The sequence below is a fragment of the Bufo gargarizans genome, chromosome 3 (assembly GCF_014858855.1).
Source record: "Bufo gargarizans isolate SCDJY-AF-19 chromosome 3, ASM1485885v1, whole genome shotgun sequence".
Lineage (NCBI taxonomy): Eukaryota > Metazoa > Chordata > Amphibia > Anura > Bufonidae > Bufo > Bufo gargarizans.
The window spans coordinates 547,931,249-547,948,961 of record NC_058082.1 but is presented as its reverse complement, the minus strand read 5'-3'; the positions used below and the strand labels follow the sequence as shown (position 1 = coordinate 547,948,961).

Genomic DNA, 17,713 nt, shown 5'->3' with positions numbered 1-17,713 from the left:
CCTTCTCCACCGCTGCGTCCACCTACACCGCTACGTCCACCGCCTCCTCAAATCCTACTCCATATGGAACTCCACCTCATAAATCAATTATTTTTTTTGTACGTGTTTTATTTTATATCATTTCACTACTTTGTAATTTACATTTTCGGGTGAAATTCACCAATTTTTGGGTGTATAGTACCACTGCTATACCTAGTAGGCCGGTTAAAAAAATAAAATAAAAAATTGTCATTAACATTTTCGAGTGAAATTCACCAATTTTTGGGTGTATAGTACCACTGCTATACGTAGTAGACAGGTTAAAAAAAATAATAATAGTCAGTTAAATTTTTCGGTGAAATTCACCTATTTTTGGGTGTGATTTATCACTGCTATACCTAGTAGACAGGTTTTCTTTTTTTTAATTGTCAGTTAAATATTTTTGGTGAAATTCACAAATTTTAGGGTGTAATATACCTCTCCTCTACCTAGTTGACAGCTTAATAAATTTCAATAATTTTTCTGTTACATTCTTGGGTTGACATTATACAATTGTAGACTTGAATAATCATCTTCTATGCATAGGTGACTGGGAATAAAATGTAATATATTATTCAGTAATTATTGTTCACTACATACTTTTATTCAATGCTTAAACTTTGAAAAGATTTCACACATTTATGCTTTAATGATTTCTCCCATATTTCAACTCTATAATTTTAAATTTGAAAAAATGTATCCTCCCCTGGATGTGGTCTCTCTTTCTCACGCTCACTCTCTGGCCTGGAACCCTGATTCCCCGCCACCCGTGATCACCATGGTAGGCGCATAAAAGAACATCGAAAGTTGATAGAGCAGATATCAAATTGGATCGTGAACATCAAGGGGACGTGCGACATGGTGGGGCAGTAAGTGTGCACACGCCTACACGAACTGACTGACAGTGGTCAGCCCCTGCAACTTCTGGGTCTCCAAATTGGGCACATGGCCTGAGCTTGCCCTTTACCCCTTGGAGGTGCTGGCCTGCCCTGCAGCCAGTGTATTGTCTGAAGTTGTGTTTAGCACGACTGGAGGGGGTTATCACAGGTTATATTTCCCAATATTTTGGGGTGTACCCTAATTAAAAAAAATACAAATACATTTAAAACCAAAAAGAAGTGTAGGCTACCACCACCGCAACTTCCAACTACACCGCCACATCCACCGCCTCCTCAACCTCCTACTCCATATGGACCTGGTCCTCCTAGAGCAAGATTATTTTTTTTTTTTACATATTTCATGTTATTTTAAGTCAGTTCTCTATCCACATTTGTTTGCAGAGCACTAGCCATGCTCTTAACCACATTTTGACGACATTTGCAGCCCTCTAGCCCTTTTCATGACATTTTTACAGCCATTTTAGTGCTCAAAATTTCGGGTCCCCATTGACTTCAATGGGGTTCGGGGTCAAGTTCGGGTTCCGAAATCAAAAAAATTTCTGAAGTTCAGCCGAACCAGTCGAACCCGAACATCCAGGTGTCCGCTCAACTCTACTAAGCAGGACATTTATGGCTCTATTCCTATAAATACCTCACCTCAAATCCTCTGATTCTAAAAAAGAAAATATATTATTAAACGATGGTCTATTTACCATTTGTACCAAAGCAGGATGTCTTCTCCATAACTGTCCAAAGACAGGATGCGTGAAAATAACCTTTGAAATATGGGAGTGATCCCCCCCCCCCCCCGAAAATGATTTACATAACAACATTAAGGTAATGCTTAAAATGGAAATGCTTATCATCGATTCATACTGGACTGACTTTCAAAATGTCCACAAATTGAGGCAAGATAATCAGTTTAATATGTGCTGTCCTGTCTGTTTAAAAAAGGTAGTTTTGACTAAATGATGACTTTAGGACAAGTCATCATTACATTTACCTGAATAACACCTTTAATTTTTGATTTATCAGATTGCTTATAGTAAGTAGCAGAAATATCTTTGATGAAGTAATGGTGTAACAAGCAGCATCCAGTTTGGATTTCTATTTTAGATTGTCATGTTTTTTCCTTCTTCGATATTTAATCTCAATAAATCCAGAGTTTAAAAAACAGCAATTACAGACGTGGACAAAATTGTTGGTACCCTTTGGTCAATGAAAGAAAAAGTCACAATGGTCACAGAAATAACTTTAATCTGACAAAAGTAATAATAAATTAAAATTCTATAAATGTTAACCAATGAAAGTCAGACATTGTTTTTCAACCATGCTTCAACAGAATTATGTAAAAAAATAAACTCATGAAACAGGCATGGACAAAAATGATGGTACCCCTAGAAAACACAGAACATAATGTGACCAAAGGGACATGTTAATTCAAGGTGTGTCCACTAATTAGCATCACAGGTGTCTACAACCTTGTAATCAGCCATTGGGCCTATATATATGGCTCCAGGTAATCACTGTGTTGTTTGGTGATATGGTGTGTACCACACTCGACATGGACCAGAGGAAGCAAAGGAAAGAGCTGTCTCAAGAGATCAGAAAGAAAATTATAGACAAGCATGTTAAAGGTAAAGGCTATAAGACCATCTCCAAGCAACTAGATGTTCCTGTGAGTACAGTTGCACATATTATTCATAAGTTTAAGATCCATGGGACTGTAGCCAACCTCCCTGGACGTGGCCGCAGGAGGAAAATTGATGACAAATCTAAGAGACGGATAATCCGAATGGTAACAAAAGAGCCTAGAAAGACTTCTAAAGAGATTCAAGGTGAACTTCATGCTCAAGGAACATCAGTGTCAGATCGCACCATCCGTCGTTGTTTGAGCCAAAGTGGACTACATGGGAGACGACCAAGGAGGACACCATTGTTGAAAACGAATCATAAAAAAGCAAGACTGGAATATGCCAAACTACATGTTGACAAGCCACAAAGCTTCTGGGAGAATGTCCTGTGGACAGATGAGACAAAAATCGAAGTTTTTGCCAAGGCACATCAGCTGTATGTTCACAGACGAAAAAATGAAGCATATCAAGAAAAGAACACTGTCCCTACTGTGAAACATGGAGGAGGCTCTGTTATGTTCTGGGGCTGCTTTGCTGCGTCTGGCACAGGGTGTCTTGAATCTGTGCAGGGTACAATGAAATCTCAAGACTATCAAGGAATTCTAGAGAGAAATGTACTAGCCAGTGTCAGAAAGCTTGGTCTCAGTCGCAGGTCATGGGTCTTGCAACAGGACAATGACCCAAAACACACCGCTAAAAACACCCAAGAATGGCTAAGAGGAAAAAATTGGACTATTCTAAAGTGGCCTTCTATGAGCCCTGACCTCAATCCTATTGAGCATCTTTGGAAGGAGCTGAAACATGCAGTCTGGAAAAGGCACCCTTCAAACCGGACACAACTGGAGCAGTTTGCTCATGAGGAGTGGGCCAAAATACCTGCTGAGAGGTGCAGATGTCTCATTGACAGTTACAGGAAGCGTTTGATTGCAGTGATTGCCTCAAAAGGTTGCGCAACAAAATATTAAGTTAGGGGTACCATCATTTTTGTCCATGCCTGTTTCATGAGTTTATTTTTTTACATAATTCTGTTGAAGCATGGTTGAAAAACAATGTCTGACTTTCATTGGTTAACATTTATAGAATTTTAATTTATTATTACTTTTGTCAGATTAAAGTTATTTCTGTGACCATTGTGACTTTTTCTTTCATTGACCAAAGGGTACCAACAATTTTGTCCACGTCTGTAACATTCTTCTCTTAGCTGATCATTTGTTATTAAACCTCATATCTTCTATGGACTAAAGATTGTGAAATGGACTCAATGGTATAAGTGATATCTAATGAAGGAACAATCATAGTCAGGGGAAATCCAAACAGATGACCAGAAGAGGTCTACATTCTCAGAACTGGAAATGAAGACACAGATATCTGGGAGCCCAATGAGGACAGTCTGAACTTGTATCATGGTGATGGCCACAAGTAAACTACAGAGCAGATGATGTAGAGATTGCGTCATATATATAAAAAACTGATGTATCTGATCATGAAATATGTGTGGTTGATTGAAGCTGACCAAGTAATGCATAATTAATAACTGAATCGTATCGGCCTGATATCTGAAAATAAAAAATAATCCTATAACAAGTTGTCATAGAGGGTTTATAATGAAAGTCTTATAATCTGTTCTACTGAATATAATATGGAGTATTTCATATATGTGAATTAAAAATGGAGAGTCATGTGGTTGTAGGTCTGGATGGAATGTATCTCATCAGGATGTAAAATGCTCATTGTTTACAGTGATTCTCATATGAAATGGTCTTGGATTATCCCAGGGATCTCTTACAGATGCTAAATAGGAGTGTGAACAATAGGTCTCTATCCTACAAATACAATGTGTAAATGAAAAGCCATCTCAGGAGGCCAGAAAATGCTAAACTTATTGATGAGAAGGTGGGGCCATTATTCTTCCATTGTATATTGTAATGAGGGAAGCCAGATCTGATGAACAAAGTTTCATGATTATGAAGGTGGGACTGGGCGCCTCCTGGGGGGAAGAGGAGGAGCAGATAGCTATAGCCACCAAAGAGGTATAAAAGACCCAAGCATGGCTAAGAAAGCCAGAATTCACCAAGGGAATTCACTTGGATCACTGACTTGCTGAGGAGAAGACACCTACTGGAGATCAAGTCCTGAGTGTGTAGAGGGTCCATGTCTGGTAAGTACTGACTGTAAGTGAAAGGAATTAGAAGATATTGTAATCTGTGATGTGTATAAGGACCATGTGTCTTTGTCTGTAATGTAATTATACACGAAGTGTTCATACATGTCATAGTACATACCTCTAAATGTGCAGGGAACAAGGACAATCACCGATCCTGACTGCCATCACTGTACCGTACCAATGAGTTTGTGAAAGAGTTTTACTCATAGGACAAATCTGTAATTAACTCACACATAATTTTCTCTATAGATACTGTTATATACACCTCTAACACATAACACATATTGTAGACAGTACATAGTGTAGAGGATGGTGGATCACAAAACAGTTCCTTTTCATGTTATTTTGTGCCGTCATGACTTTCATAAATGTTTTCTTAATGTCATGTCCTACTTGTGTGCAGTCTTCTAATGTGTACTTATATAATATGGAGGTAAAAGTTTGCCTCCTTATAGGGATTATTCAAAACTTTAATGGGATTTGGGGTCCATTTGCCAGTTTTTTTAAAGGATTTTTGCCTTGTCCATATGATGTAAATTCAAAACACACCACAGCACATCATCATAATCTTGAAAGCACATGGTGACTGATTGTGTCTTAGGTACATGTAGGATGCTATAAAGGTCAGGTTTAAGTTATATTTGTTTATACATTATAAGTACTGACTTTTAAGAATTTTCTAAGAATTTTAAAATTTGCAGACAATACTGTTCTCTATAAGGTAATTAATACAGTGGAGGGTAATTTATTATGACAGGGTGATTTGGACTCTTGGGATTAGAAATTTAAAGTAAAGTTTTATGCACATAAATGAAAAGATTAACAATTGGGTCAAGGAAACAAATTATTATATTATATATTATATAGCAAATACATTATAAGATTGTCACTGAAATGAACTTGGATATGTTCGTGGACAGTACATTTATCATTAGTGATCAATACCAGGAGGCGGCAGCCAATGCCGCTCCCGCTCTAGTGTACCCATGCTATCCATGTATTTCCTATATGCAGTTAATATCAATAGATAAATTAAGTAGACCACAATTCACTCTCCATGCTTTCCTAAAATCTTATTATCAGGTGACATGAAAAAGGTCTGTTGACTAGTGATGAGCGGACCGGTGGATGTTTGAGTTCAAATGGTTCGACCGAAATTTGATTCAAAGTTTGGTACGGGTTCCAAACTTGACTCCGAACAACAAATTCCATTGAAGTTAATGGGGACTCGAAATTTGGGGCTGAAAAATGGCTGTAAAAAAGCAATCGAAAGGGCAAAAGGGTTGCAAAAGGATCCAAAATGGGTGTAAGAGCAGTACAATTGTCCTGCAAACAAATGTGGATAGAGAAATGACTTGAAATAACATAACAATTTAAAATTAGAATCTTGAACCAGGGGGTGCAATAGGAACTTGAGGAGCTGTGGATGTGGTGGTATAGGTGGAAGAGGCAGAAGAGGTGGAGGAAGAAGCCAACACTCTTTCTGTTTTCTCTCATCACTACTGTCGACTGAAAATGTTTGCCATCTATAAACTGATTAGCCTCTCAAATCATAAAAAAACAATAGAAATGTATTAAACATGAGTTTAGAGTGTGCAGAAGTTTCAATTATCAACATCGTGTTGCCAGTTTATGAACTACCAGCACCTCTCTAATAGACAGAGAGACATGATTGTCATGTTTTTAATTTATTTAATAAGTAAAAAATAGTTTAGCTACATAGCACATGGACCAAAGTGTAAAGTTCATAAAGAACCCAGTGTAGCATGGAGCTCTTATCCATGTGTATCACTGATAAAATGTGGAGCCTTGTCAGGGGATGTCAGCAGTTATAAGTATGGGGAAGCAGGTTACATATATTTATGTATTGGTAGCATTAATATTTTGATTTGCAAAGAAAATAAGGACCTTTTATCTTATAAATATGTTCTTCTTTCTCCAGGTGAGGATAGGATATGAGGCTACTGGACTTATCTTTTCTCTTCCTCTTATAAAGTAGAAGATAATCAAGTACAACTTGTCAGTAATAGTACTGAACATAGACTGCGTAAAATGTCGACAAGATCTGAATATAGTAAACTTTTTGAAAAGAGATCTAAGAAAATTTATCAAAGTAAAGGTTGCTTAAATGTTCAGAATGTGAGAAATAATTTATTAGAAAAGAAAATCTTGTTGAACATCTAAGAATTCACACAGGAGAGAAGCCATTTTCTTGTCCTGAATGTGAGAAGTGCTTTAGTCATAAATTACAATTTGATGGACATCAAAGAATTCACACTGGAGAGAAGCCATTTTCTTGCCTAGAATGTGATAAGTGTTTTTGTGAGAAATCACATCTTGTTCAACATCAGAAAATTCACATAGGAGAGAAGTCATTTTCTTGTCCTGAATGTGAGAAGTGCTTTAGTCATAAATCACAACTTGATGGACATCAAAGAATTTACACAGGAGAGAAGCCATTTTCTTGTCCTGAATGTGAGCAGTGCTTTAGTCAAAAATCATATTTTGATACACATCAGAGAATTCACACAGGAGAGAAGCCATATTCTTGTACTGAATGTATGAAATGTTTTAGTCAGAAATCAAATCTTGTTCAACATCATAAAACTCACACAGAAGAGAAGCCATATTCATGTACTGAATGTGAGAAGTGTTTTAGTCAGAAGTCAATTCTTGCTGAACATCAGAGAATTCACACAGGAGAGAAGCCATTTACATGTACAGAATTTGGGAAAGGATTTAGAAGAAAATCAAGCATTTTAAAACATTTAAAAATTCACACGAAGAAGTAACCATGTATAGTATGAGGAAACAGTAGTATTAACTCAGGTCTTGTGGCAAATGAAAAAGCTGACAAGGTAGAAGCCACTGTAATTTTTAGACTGTATGAAATGTGGAAGGTGTGGCGCTCCACTGTAGTACTTGCTACCGTATGATGTGTTCTTAATTTTTTCTGACAACTTGTTTTATGATAAATTTTACAATGAGTGAATACTGACCGAGTAATGTCTCTTTACACTCAGAGAGTCTTCCCTTGGCTGTGATGTCCACAGAGAGCGATACAAACCAATGACTACATTTCAAAAGAGCTCTATGGGAAACTCTCTTTAACTGATTTACTTATAGTAAAACAATAGTAAGGCGTTTACAAGACAATGTAATAAGAGATTATTCTCATCATTTTCATTGTAATTTTAACTCTTTTAGTACTGGGTAATTTTCCATGTTTATATTTTTGTTTTTTGCTTTCTGCTTTAACACAGCCATGATATTTTTATTTTTCCATTCACATGATCATATGAGGGCTTGTTTTCTACAGGACAAGTTGTACTTTCTAATGGCACCATTTATTACTTAGAATCGAGGTATATGGGAAATAGCTCACCCTCTCACAGCCACAGAAAGGTGCTCAAGTCGGAATTGACTCACCCTTCAAAATACATATAATATCTGGTACCAAGAGACTGGCACACTACACATATGGAGAAAGATGGGTAGGTTCAAAATGGCAGAATTTATTTTACATACAAATAAAATTGAACAGATAAAATCTTACTGCAATAATAAAATATGTTCAGTGTGATATAGTGAACATTCAATAGATATCTAAAACATCAATACATTTGCATAATATGTCATCGATGATTATAACACATTTTTTAAAATTAAATACACCTTTGGAGATTCATGGAGTGCCTAATGCGAAAAGTCATTCATATCTATTTGCATAAAAATTCCTAGGTAATAGGTGATATAAAAGTTACTTCAATAATTTTTGTCCCTTATAGAAAAAAGCGGGAAGATTGTTTTCCACCGCTACACTGGTATCAGTGGTATTGGAGTAATGGAAAATGATCAGTTTTACTTTTCAATATAATCAATTTTTATTTTTATTTTTATTTTTTCAATGTTATTGTTCGGTCCTCTAAATATTTGAGCCAGTAATGATAACCCACAGTTTGTGGGCTTACCTTCACTTTTTCTGGCTGGTCCGTCTGGTTTGTCGGGATCCACTGGGTGCCGGCGTCCCGGCTGTCTCACAGTCGTCGTCCCACTTGTATTCGAAGATTGCAGCCGGAGAATAGTTCGAAATTCCGGAAGTGACGTGATCAGCCAGCGAAATAGAGTTCGATTTTTCTGGGTAAGTATCTTCGTTCAACAATCCATACTCACGAAGGTAATATGAAAATCTTACAGTGCACTGTTAGTTTATATGATAAAGTCCGTTCTTCATAGAAAAGGGTCATATTCCAATGCCATACGCGTTTCAGGGACGGCTCTCCCCTTCTTCAGTGGTGAAGAAGAAGGGGAGAGCCGTCCCTGAAGGTAAGTCCACAAACTGTGGGTTATCATTACTGGCTCTAATATTTTGAGGACCGAACAATAACATCGAAAAAAAGAATTTGATTATATTGGAAAGTAAAACTGATCATTTTCCATGTCTCCAAAACCACTGATACCAGTGTAGCGGTGGACAACAATCTTCCCGCTTTCTTCTATAAGGGACAAAAATTATTGAAGTGACTTTTATATCACCTATTACCTAGGAATTTTTCTGCAAATAGATATAAATGACTTTTCGTATTAGTCACTCCATGAATCTCCAAAGGTGTATTTAATGTAAAAAATTTTGTTATAATCATCGATGATATATTATGCGAATTTATTGATGTTTTAGATATCCATTGAATGTTCACTATACCACACTGAACATATTTTATTATTGCAGTAAGATTTTATCTGTTCAATTTTATTTGTATGTAAAATAAATTCAGCCGTTTTGAATGTAGCCATCTTTCTCCATATGTTTAGTGTGCCAGTCTCTTGGTACCATTTATTACTTCACACAAAGTGGGAAGCTGGAAAAAATATCTGTTTGACTATATGGTGAAATTAACCTGTTCTCCTTATTCTATAGGTGAGCATGGTTACAGAGATACCAAATTTGTATACTTCCACTTCATTTTAAGACACCTGTAAAAATCTATCATATAGAGTCTGTCTGACAATATAAGACTGATTGAGTCCTCTCAAGAAACTGAACATAAAGGAAATTATCAAGAGGAAAGAGGAGAAAAAGAAGATATCCATCCCAGAAGAAGAAGCAGTAGATCTGCAAGAAATGATGGATAGTGTTCTTGTATTAACATCTACAGTTCTAATTGTGGAGCAGATAAGGATCTTGGTAAAAGGGCTATGCTTTGTCCCTAGCTTGGACTTTAGACTGTTCCACACTTGATTTAAACACAGTCACAAGAATTTTAACCATAAAAAGAAATTTTGTTTGTTTCAGTGAAAACAGTTCAAAGTCTGCACAGAAATTTATCAAAATTTGACCCTCTCTCCCTCTCCCTCACTTTGCCCAAAACAAATCAGAAAGACTTTGGTTTCATCTGAATCAGAAGGTTTTTTTTGGGGAGCTGGCGCTCTAATCTTGAGCATGATATATTAAAATACATGAGCCCCTTTTTTGCAGTTGTACTGAGCTGGAGGTGCGGCTGACTCCAGTTATTCTTGCACCCCTGACCAGCTTGTCTGCCCCATAGGCTGACTTTAATCAGTGTAAGTATAAAGCTATAGCCTGCTCTCATTGCATTCATTGCAACTGGTCTGGCACCAGGAGAGGCATAAAGTGGGCTCAGCATGCATGTTGGTACCTGCATCCCTGGATTTAATAGAGGCCATTATGGCACCACAAATGGTAAAAAGCATATTGGAACCTGCACTCCCTGAAATTTATGGAGGCTATAATGGCAATTTGCCATTTTTTGTCACTTCAACTACCCAATCATTTTTTTATTAAAAGTGATCAAAAAGTTGCATACACTGAAAATTGGTAACTCTTAATGGACAGATTGTCCAGCAAAAAGTGAGCCCTCACACATCCCCGTACACATAAGAACAAAAAAATTATAGGGGTTAGAATATGGTTATAAATGTTTTTTTCCTCAAGGCTTTTAATTTTTCTGTATTAAAACGGAAGAAAATTTTTATAAGTGTGGTATTTTTGTAACCGTGCTGTCTTGGATATTTCACACTCTTTTGGTGTGTACCCTAATTTTAAAAAATTAAATTAAAACCAAAAACCTGTGTTGGCTACCATTTCCTCCTCCACCGCCGTGTCCACCTACACCGCCAAGTCCACCTCCTCCTTAAACTCCTACTCCATATGGAACTCCACCTCATAAATCAATTTTTTTTTTTTTGTACGTGTTTTATTTTATATCATTTCCCTACTTTGTCATTTACATTTTCGGGTGAAATTCACCAATTTTTGGGTGTATAAAACCACTCTATACCTAGTAGGCCGGTTAAAAAAAAAATTGTCATTAACATTTTAGGGTGAAATTCACCAATTTTTGGGTTTATAGTCCTACTGCTATACCTAGTAGGCCGGTTAAAAAATTAAATAAATTTTCATTAACATTTTCGAGTGAAATTCACTAATTTTGGGGTGTATAGTACCACTGCTATACCTAGTAGGCTGGTTAAAAATAAAAAAAATTGTCATTAAAATTTTAGGCTGAAATTCACCAATTTTTCGGTGTATAGTACCACTGCTATACCTAGTAGGCCGGTTAAAAAAATTAATAAATTGCTATTAACATTTTTGGGGGAAATTAACAAATTTTTGGGTGTATATTACCACTGCTATACCTAGAAGACAGGCTAAACAAAAAAATTGTCAGTTATATATTCTGGTGAAATTGAACAATTTTTGGGTGTAATGTACCACTTCTATACCTAGTTGACCGAAAATAAATAAATTTGTCAGTTACATTTTCTGGTAAAATTCACAGATTTTTGAGTGTATAGTACCATTGTTATACCTAGTAGACAGGTTAAAAATAATAATAGTAGTCAGTTACATTTTTCAGTGAAATTCACCAATTTTTGAGTGTGATTAACCACTGCTATACCTAGTAGACAGGTTTTATTTAAAAAAATTGTCAGTTCCATTTTTTGGTGAAATTAACAAATTTTGGGGTGTAATATACCCCTCCTCTACTTAGTTGAGAGCTTAATAAATTTCTATAATTTTTCTGTTACATTCTTGGGTTGACATTATGCAATTTTAGACGTGAATAAACACCTACTATGCATAGGTGACAGGGAATAAAATGTAATATATTATTCAGTAATTATTGTGCGCCACATACAATGCTTAAACTTTGAAAAGATTTCACACTTTTACACTTTAATAATTTCTCCCATATTTCAATTCTATAATTTTCAATTTGAAAAAATGAATCCTCCCTTGGATGTGGTCTCTCTTTCTCATGCTCACTCTCTGGCCTGGAACCCTCATTCCCCGCCACCCTTGATCACCATGGTAGGCGCATAAAAGAACTTCTTGGTTTTAACGTAACTTTATTCTTTCATGAGTTATTTACAAGTTTCTGACCACTTATAAAATGTGTTCAAGTGCTGCCCATTGTGTTGGATTGTCAATGCAACCCTCTTTTCACAGCATATTCTGTGAAGATACGAGATGTGCAGCACCTGAAACTACGGATACTGGAAGCCTGTGCTAGCATTTCTCCTGCGGTGTTGCTATCAGTGTGTGAAGAGTGGGAGAAGAGGGTTGCATTGACAATCCAACACAATGGGCAGCACATTGAACATATTTTATTAGTGGTCAGAAACTTGTAAATAACTCATGAAAGAATAAAGTTACGTTAAAACCAAGCACACCATTGTTTTTTTTGTGAAATTCCCAATAAGTTTGATGTTTTACATGACCCTCTTCCTATTGAAAAAACTAAAGTTGGATTCAAAATGGCCGACTTCAAAATGGCCGCAGTGGTCACCAGTGTTCCCTCTAAGCCTTGGCAGCTGCTGAGCGGGGTCGGCTCAGAGCTGGGCGCAGCGCCATCAAAGGTGGGCGATAGGAAAACCTAAGATAATTGTCACTTCAAAGAGCATACAAACCTTAGCGCCATCCCATACAATACAGTATAACCCCTGCACCATCCCGTACAATATATAGTCCTCTCTGTGATCACTGGACATTGCTCTCCATATAAAAACCATACAGGGAAAAAAAAATCTTTGATCCAGAGAACTTACATAGAAAAACTAATAACCAAGAGGCTAAACAAAACCCAGTTTCTGACCCTTATGTTAAAACATAACTTTCATTTTATTGCTCTAATACCTAAACACCTAAAGGAAAAAAAATAATTTAAAAAAGCTGCTGTTTCTCTAGATCTAGATGACCTTATGTTGATAGTAGTGGTAATAGAGTCTCAAGGGTCTATAAAAGCATCTACACTATTTTTACAAATCATTGAGACTCTATTAACACTACTATCAACATAAGGTCATCTAGAGAAACAGTAGGTTTTATTTTTTTCCTTTCTCTTTAGGTGTTAAAATAGAACTTTAATTAGATTGCTCTAACACCTAAACACCTAAAGGGGGAAAAAAGAAAGACTGTGCTGGGCTGGCGGCGCTGCTGTTGCTGTGGGCTGTGGCAGGGCCGGGGGTGAAAAGGGGAGAAAAATACGTTATAAAAAAGTCTGATAAATACCAGTGTGAATGAAGGACTGTTAAAAGGGGTTAATAACTACTGAAGGCCCTTCACAGTAGTTATTAACCCCTTTAAGCAGTCCCCCAGTCACAGTATTTATTAACCACTTCAGCAGTCCCCCATTCACAGTATTTATTAACCACTTCAGCAGTCCCCCATTCACAGTATTTATTAACCACTTCAGCAGTCCCCCATTCACAGTATTTATTAACCCCTTCAGCAGTCCCCCCTTCACTGAAGAGGGGACTAGTGAAAGGGGTTAATAAATACTGTGAATGGGGGACTGCTGAAGTGGTTAATAAATACTGTGAATGGGGGACTGCTGAAGTGGTTAATAAATACTGTGACTGGGGGACTGCTTAAAGGGGTTAATAACTACTGTGAAGGGCCTTCAGTAGTTATTAACCCCTTTTAACAGTCCTTCATTCACACTGGTATTTATCAGACTTTTTTATAACTTATTTTTCTCCCCTTTTCACCCCCGGCCCTGCCACAGCCCACAGCAACAGCAGCGCCGCCAGCCCAGCACAGTCTTTCAATTTCTTTCAGACCAGACACGGCCACTACCTCAGCGAACTCTGTGCCCACGCTCCTCAGAGTTCCTTTCCTTCTCCCACGAATCCTGCAGCGCCAATAAGTGCGCGAACAGCGGTGTGTGTGTGACGTCTGACGTTATGTAGGCGGCGCCCCGCTGTGCTGAGCCGCACAAGACTACGAGGAGGACGTCGGCGCCGTCACGCACATAAGTCTGACGAGTGACGACAAGAGCTGGCATTTTGCCAGCAGCGTTAGTGAACTAGGCTGAGTGAGCGGGCATTATAAAATTGTGAGCGGGGCCACAATAATTGCTGCGCGGCCGCCCACCCGCGCAGCTTAGAGGGAACACTGGTGGTCACCACCCGTCTTGAAAAGTTTCCCCCTTCACATATACTAATGTGCCACAAACAGGAAGTTAATATCACCAAGCATTCCCATTTTATTAAGGTGTATCTATATAAATGGCCCATCCTGTGCATATTTCTTAGAATCTGATCACATTTTTGCTGTCTGCAGTTTAATCCGTTAATCTCAGTGCTCTGCATTTGAACACCGCCTGTGGTTTTCAGGGCCATATATTGGGAAAAAGTGAAAAACAAATAATACATATTTCCCAGAATCTGAACATATTTTTGCTGTCTGCGGTTTAATCCGTTAATCTCAGTGCTCTGCATTTGAATACCGTCAGTGGTTGTTAGGGCCATATATTGGGAAAAAGTTTAAAAAATATATACACTTATTTCCCAGAATCTGACCACATTTTTGCTGTCTGCAGTTCAATCCATTAATCTCAGTGCTCTGCATTTGAACACCATCTGTGGTTTTCAGGGCCATATATTGGGAAAAGTGAAAGAAAAATATATACATATTTCCCAGTATCCAACAACATTTTTGCTGTCTGTGGTTTAATCCGTTAATCTCAGTGCTCTGCATTTGAACACCGTCATTGGTTGTTAGGGCCATATATTGGGAATAATATAGGTATAAATATAAACAACATCATAAAACAGTGTCTGTACTGCATATTCCAATAATCTGTGGCTTAAATAATGTCCAAAATCTGTGCTGTTTTGTGTCATATACTGTACTGCAAATTGGTTAATTAGATGAAGTGGCTCACTGCTGACAATGGATGGTATGGTGCTACAAACTAAAGGTTGAGGACGCCACACCTCAATTAGAAGAGTACTTAACAAGATATAGAAGCGAGCACTCAGTTCTATGGCACCACTCAGATTTTATTTGTTAAAAATCACTAGTTAATAATAACATTAATAAAATGACATGCAATCAATAATGGTTAAAACAATTGTATAATATAAAACAATTACAACGGTCGACCGTGTGGACACTGAAACAATAAGAATAAAAAGCTCCTACAGCATAAATTAGGGATTCCAATGGTGATAAGTGAAAAATAATGGTGAATAAATAAATAAATACAATGAATTAATTAAATATTGTTAAAATATAATACATAAGCTTGAACGTGATGAATTCATGAAAAAATGGTGAATTGAATAGGTGAACACTAGTTGGAGTCCAGCGCGGTATAGCGCAGTATGCTGAGTTAGTTCCTATGGAGAAAATAAGTGGGTCCGAGTCTATGGTGTTATACACCGCAACACAGAGAGCTTGGCTGTTTAATAGTGCAGTCCCATGGCACGATGGTTATCTCGGCTATAATCTTACCTCTATCTGGAAGGAGCCGTCAGAAGTCTGGTCTCCTATGATAAGGTAAAGTTTCTTTAGGACCCTAGCCACATCTAACCAAACATTTCTGCCTGACCTATTCATCTATTACATTCATCCTTTGTCATTTACATTTTATGCTGCTTTTTAACATTTTATCTGGAATTATTTTATGTATATTAATTTGTATACTGATTAATTTGTACCATAGATCCCATGCTGGGGGGGGACCTGGTCCTATGGCGGCGCTATATAGATGACGTCATTTTCATCTGGAAAGAGGACGAAATTAAGTTGCAAGCATTTTTGAGGAGTTTAAATGAAAATAATAAAGGTCTCATCTTCACCTCAAACATTCAAAATAAAACGGAGTATCTAGACTTACTAATTGAAGCATCAGAAGGAAATTATAAATGCAGCATGTTCCAAAAACCCACAGCTACAAATAGCTTTATTCCATTTTCTAGCTGTCATCTTCCAAGGTGGTTGATTAATGTTCCCACCGGACAGTTCAGACGTATTAGACGGAATTGTACGGAGGACGCAAAATTTGAGGAAGAGGCGACGAAAATGAAATCCTATTTTAAAGACAAACAGTATCCTGTGGGAATAATAGATGAGGCCCTTAATACTGTAAGACAATTGGAGAGAGAATAATTTTTTAAGGAGAAACAAAAACTGCAGTTAGATGACTCATCCATAATGGATATCAGGTTGATACTTCCTTTTAATAGTAATTACAAAAGGATCCAAAAAATGATTAGGTCCAACTGGCCATACCTACTGGGTGATAAAACAATAGGTCACCTCCTGCCACATGCACCCAAGATCACTTTCACCAAAGCCCCAAATTTGGGTTTGAAAGTAGCCCCATCAGTCCCGAATAAAATGCATAAAGACAACACACTGGGTTCTTTCATGAAGATGAAGGGTTTCTACAAATGTGGAAGGTGCATAGGTTGCAAATTTAATAATCTGCCATGCAAGACCCTCGAGATCTGTTCTACCCAAAATAATTATAAATGGAAGATTGACGATTGTATTTCTTGCAACACGACAGGGGTTATTTATTTAATACAATGCCCCTGCAATCGTCAATATATAGGGTGTACCAAACGCCCCTTAAAGACAAGAATCAGAGAACACATCTCGAATATAAAAAAAGGGTATGAGAAGCACTCATTGTCAAAACATTACAAAGACACACATAATAGTAACCCAGGGAACCTGAAGTTTGTAGGACTGGAGAGGATTAATCAACACTGGAGAGGTGGAGACTATATCCAGAAGATGTCCAGAGCAGAATCCAGGCAGATCTACGAATTCGGTTCCTTACTACCGTTTGGACTGAATTCTGACATGGAACTGTTCGGATTTTTATAAGGCTTTGGCCCCATCCCCGACGGTGGATCCCATGCTTGGCCGTTTAGCGGCGCTGGGACCCCCCCTCTGGTTTGGGACCCTAGCCACATCCGACCATCTCCATGCCAACCAAACATTTCTGCCTGACCTATTCATCTATTACATTCATCCTTTGTCATTTACATTTTATGCTGCTTTTTAACATTTTATCTGGAATTATTTTATGTATATTAATTTGTATACTGATTTGTATGCATTTTTTTATATTATTTTTGTTTATTAAGCTGTATACTGATCTGTATGCATTTTTTATGATCCAAACTGGGGTCCATTAATTGAAGATATGATTTAGAACACAAATCAGAAAAAAACGCATCTATGCATTAAAAACCGCAACACAAACGCATCAAAACCGCATTATGGCGGAAATTGGCTGTGGATACTCCCATTCTGGACTATGACAACCGGAGTTTGTGTAGGACCCTATGGACGCCTATAAAAGAGGAGGTTAGAACTGCAGGAGGTACCACTGAAGAAGGGATTGGAATATCCCGAAACGCGTCTGGGTAACAGATACTCCGCACTTACCTCCGTAACAAGGACTTATTGCATGGCCATGCTTTAAAGATTAATTATTGAACAACTGTTTTTTCGTGACGATTCTATTGCCCGGGAGATCTGAGCAAGCGCTGTCACTGGACGAAAGTCCCGCTTGAAGTATCACGAGATTTGGGCGAGATCGTCAGAGTTTGTGAGCCGCGGAGACGGAGCAGCGTTCCGAGCAGATCGTTCAGCGTCCTAAAGAAACTTTACCTTATCATAGGAGACCAGACTTCTGACGGCTCCTTCCAGATAGAGGTAAGATTATAGCCGAGATAACCATCGTGCCATGGGA

The 17,713-nt window shown here is 37.7% G+C and overlaps 1 protein-coding gene across 1 annotated transcript in view; it reads left to right on the top strand.

The window, feature by feature from the left end:
* Positions 1-7,486, top strand: part of LOC122931791 (zinc finger protein 271-like) — a 36,118-nt gene extending 28,632 nt beyond the window's left edge. Inside the window, exons 5-6 of the mRNA XM_044285851.1 lie at positions 6,637-6,689; positions 6,853-7,486. Of these exons, the coding sequence (XP_044141786.1) occupies positions 6,637-6,689; positions 6,853-7,486 (687 nt within the window). The remainder of the gene's footprint in view (positions 1-6,636; positions 6,690-6,852) is intronic.
* The last annotated feature ends 10,227 nt before the right edge of the window (positions 7,487-17,713 follow it).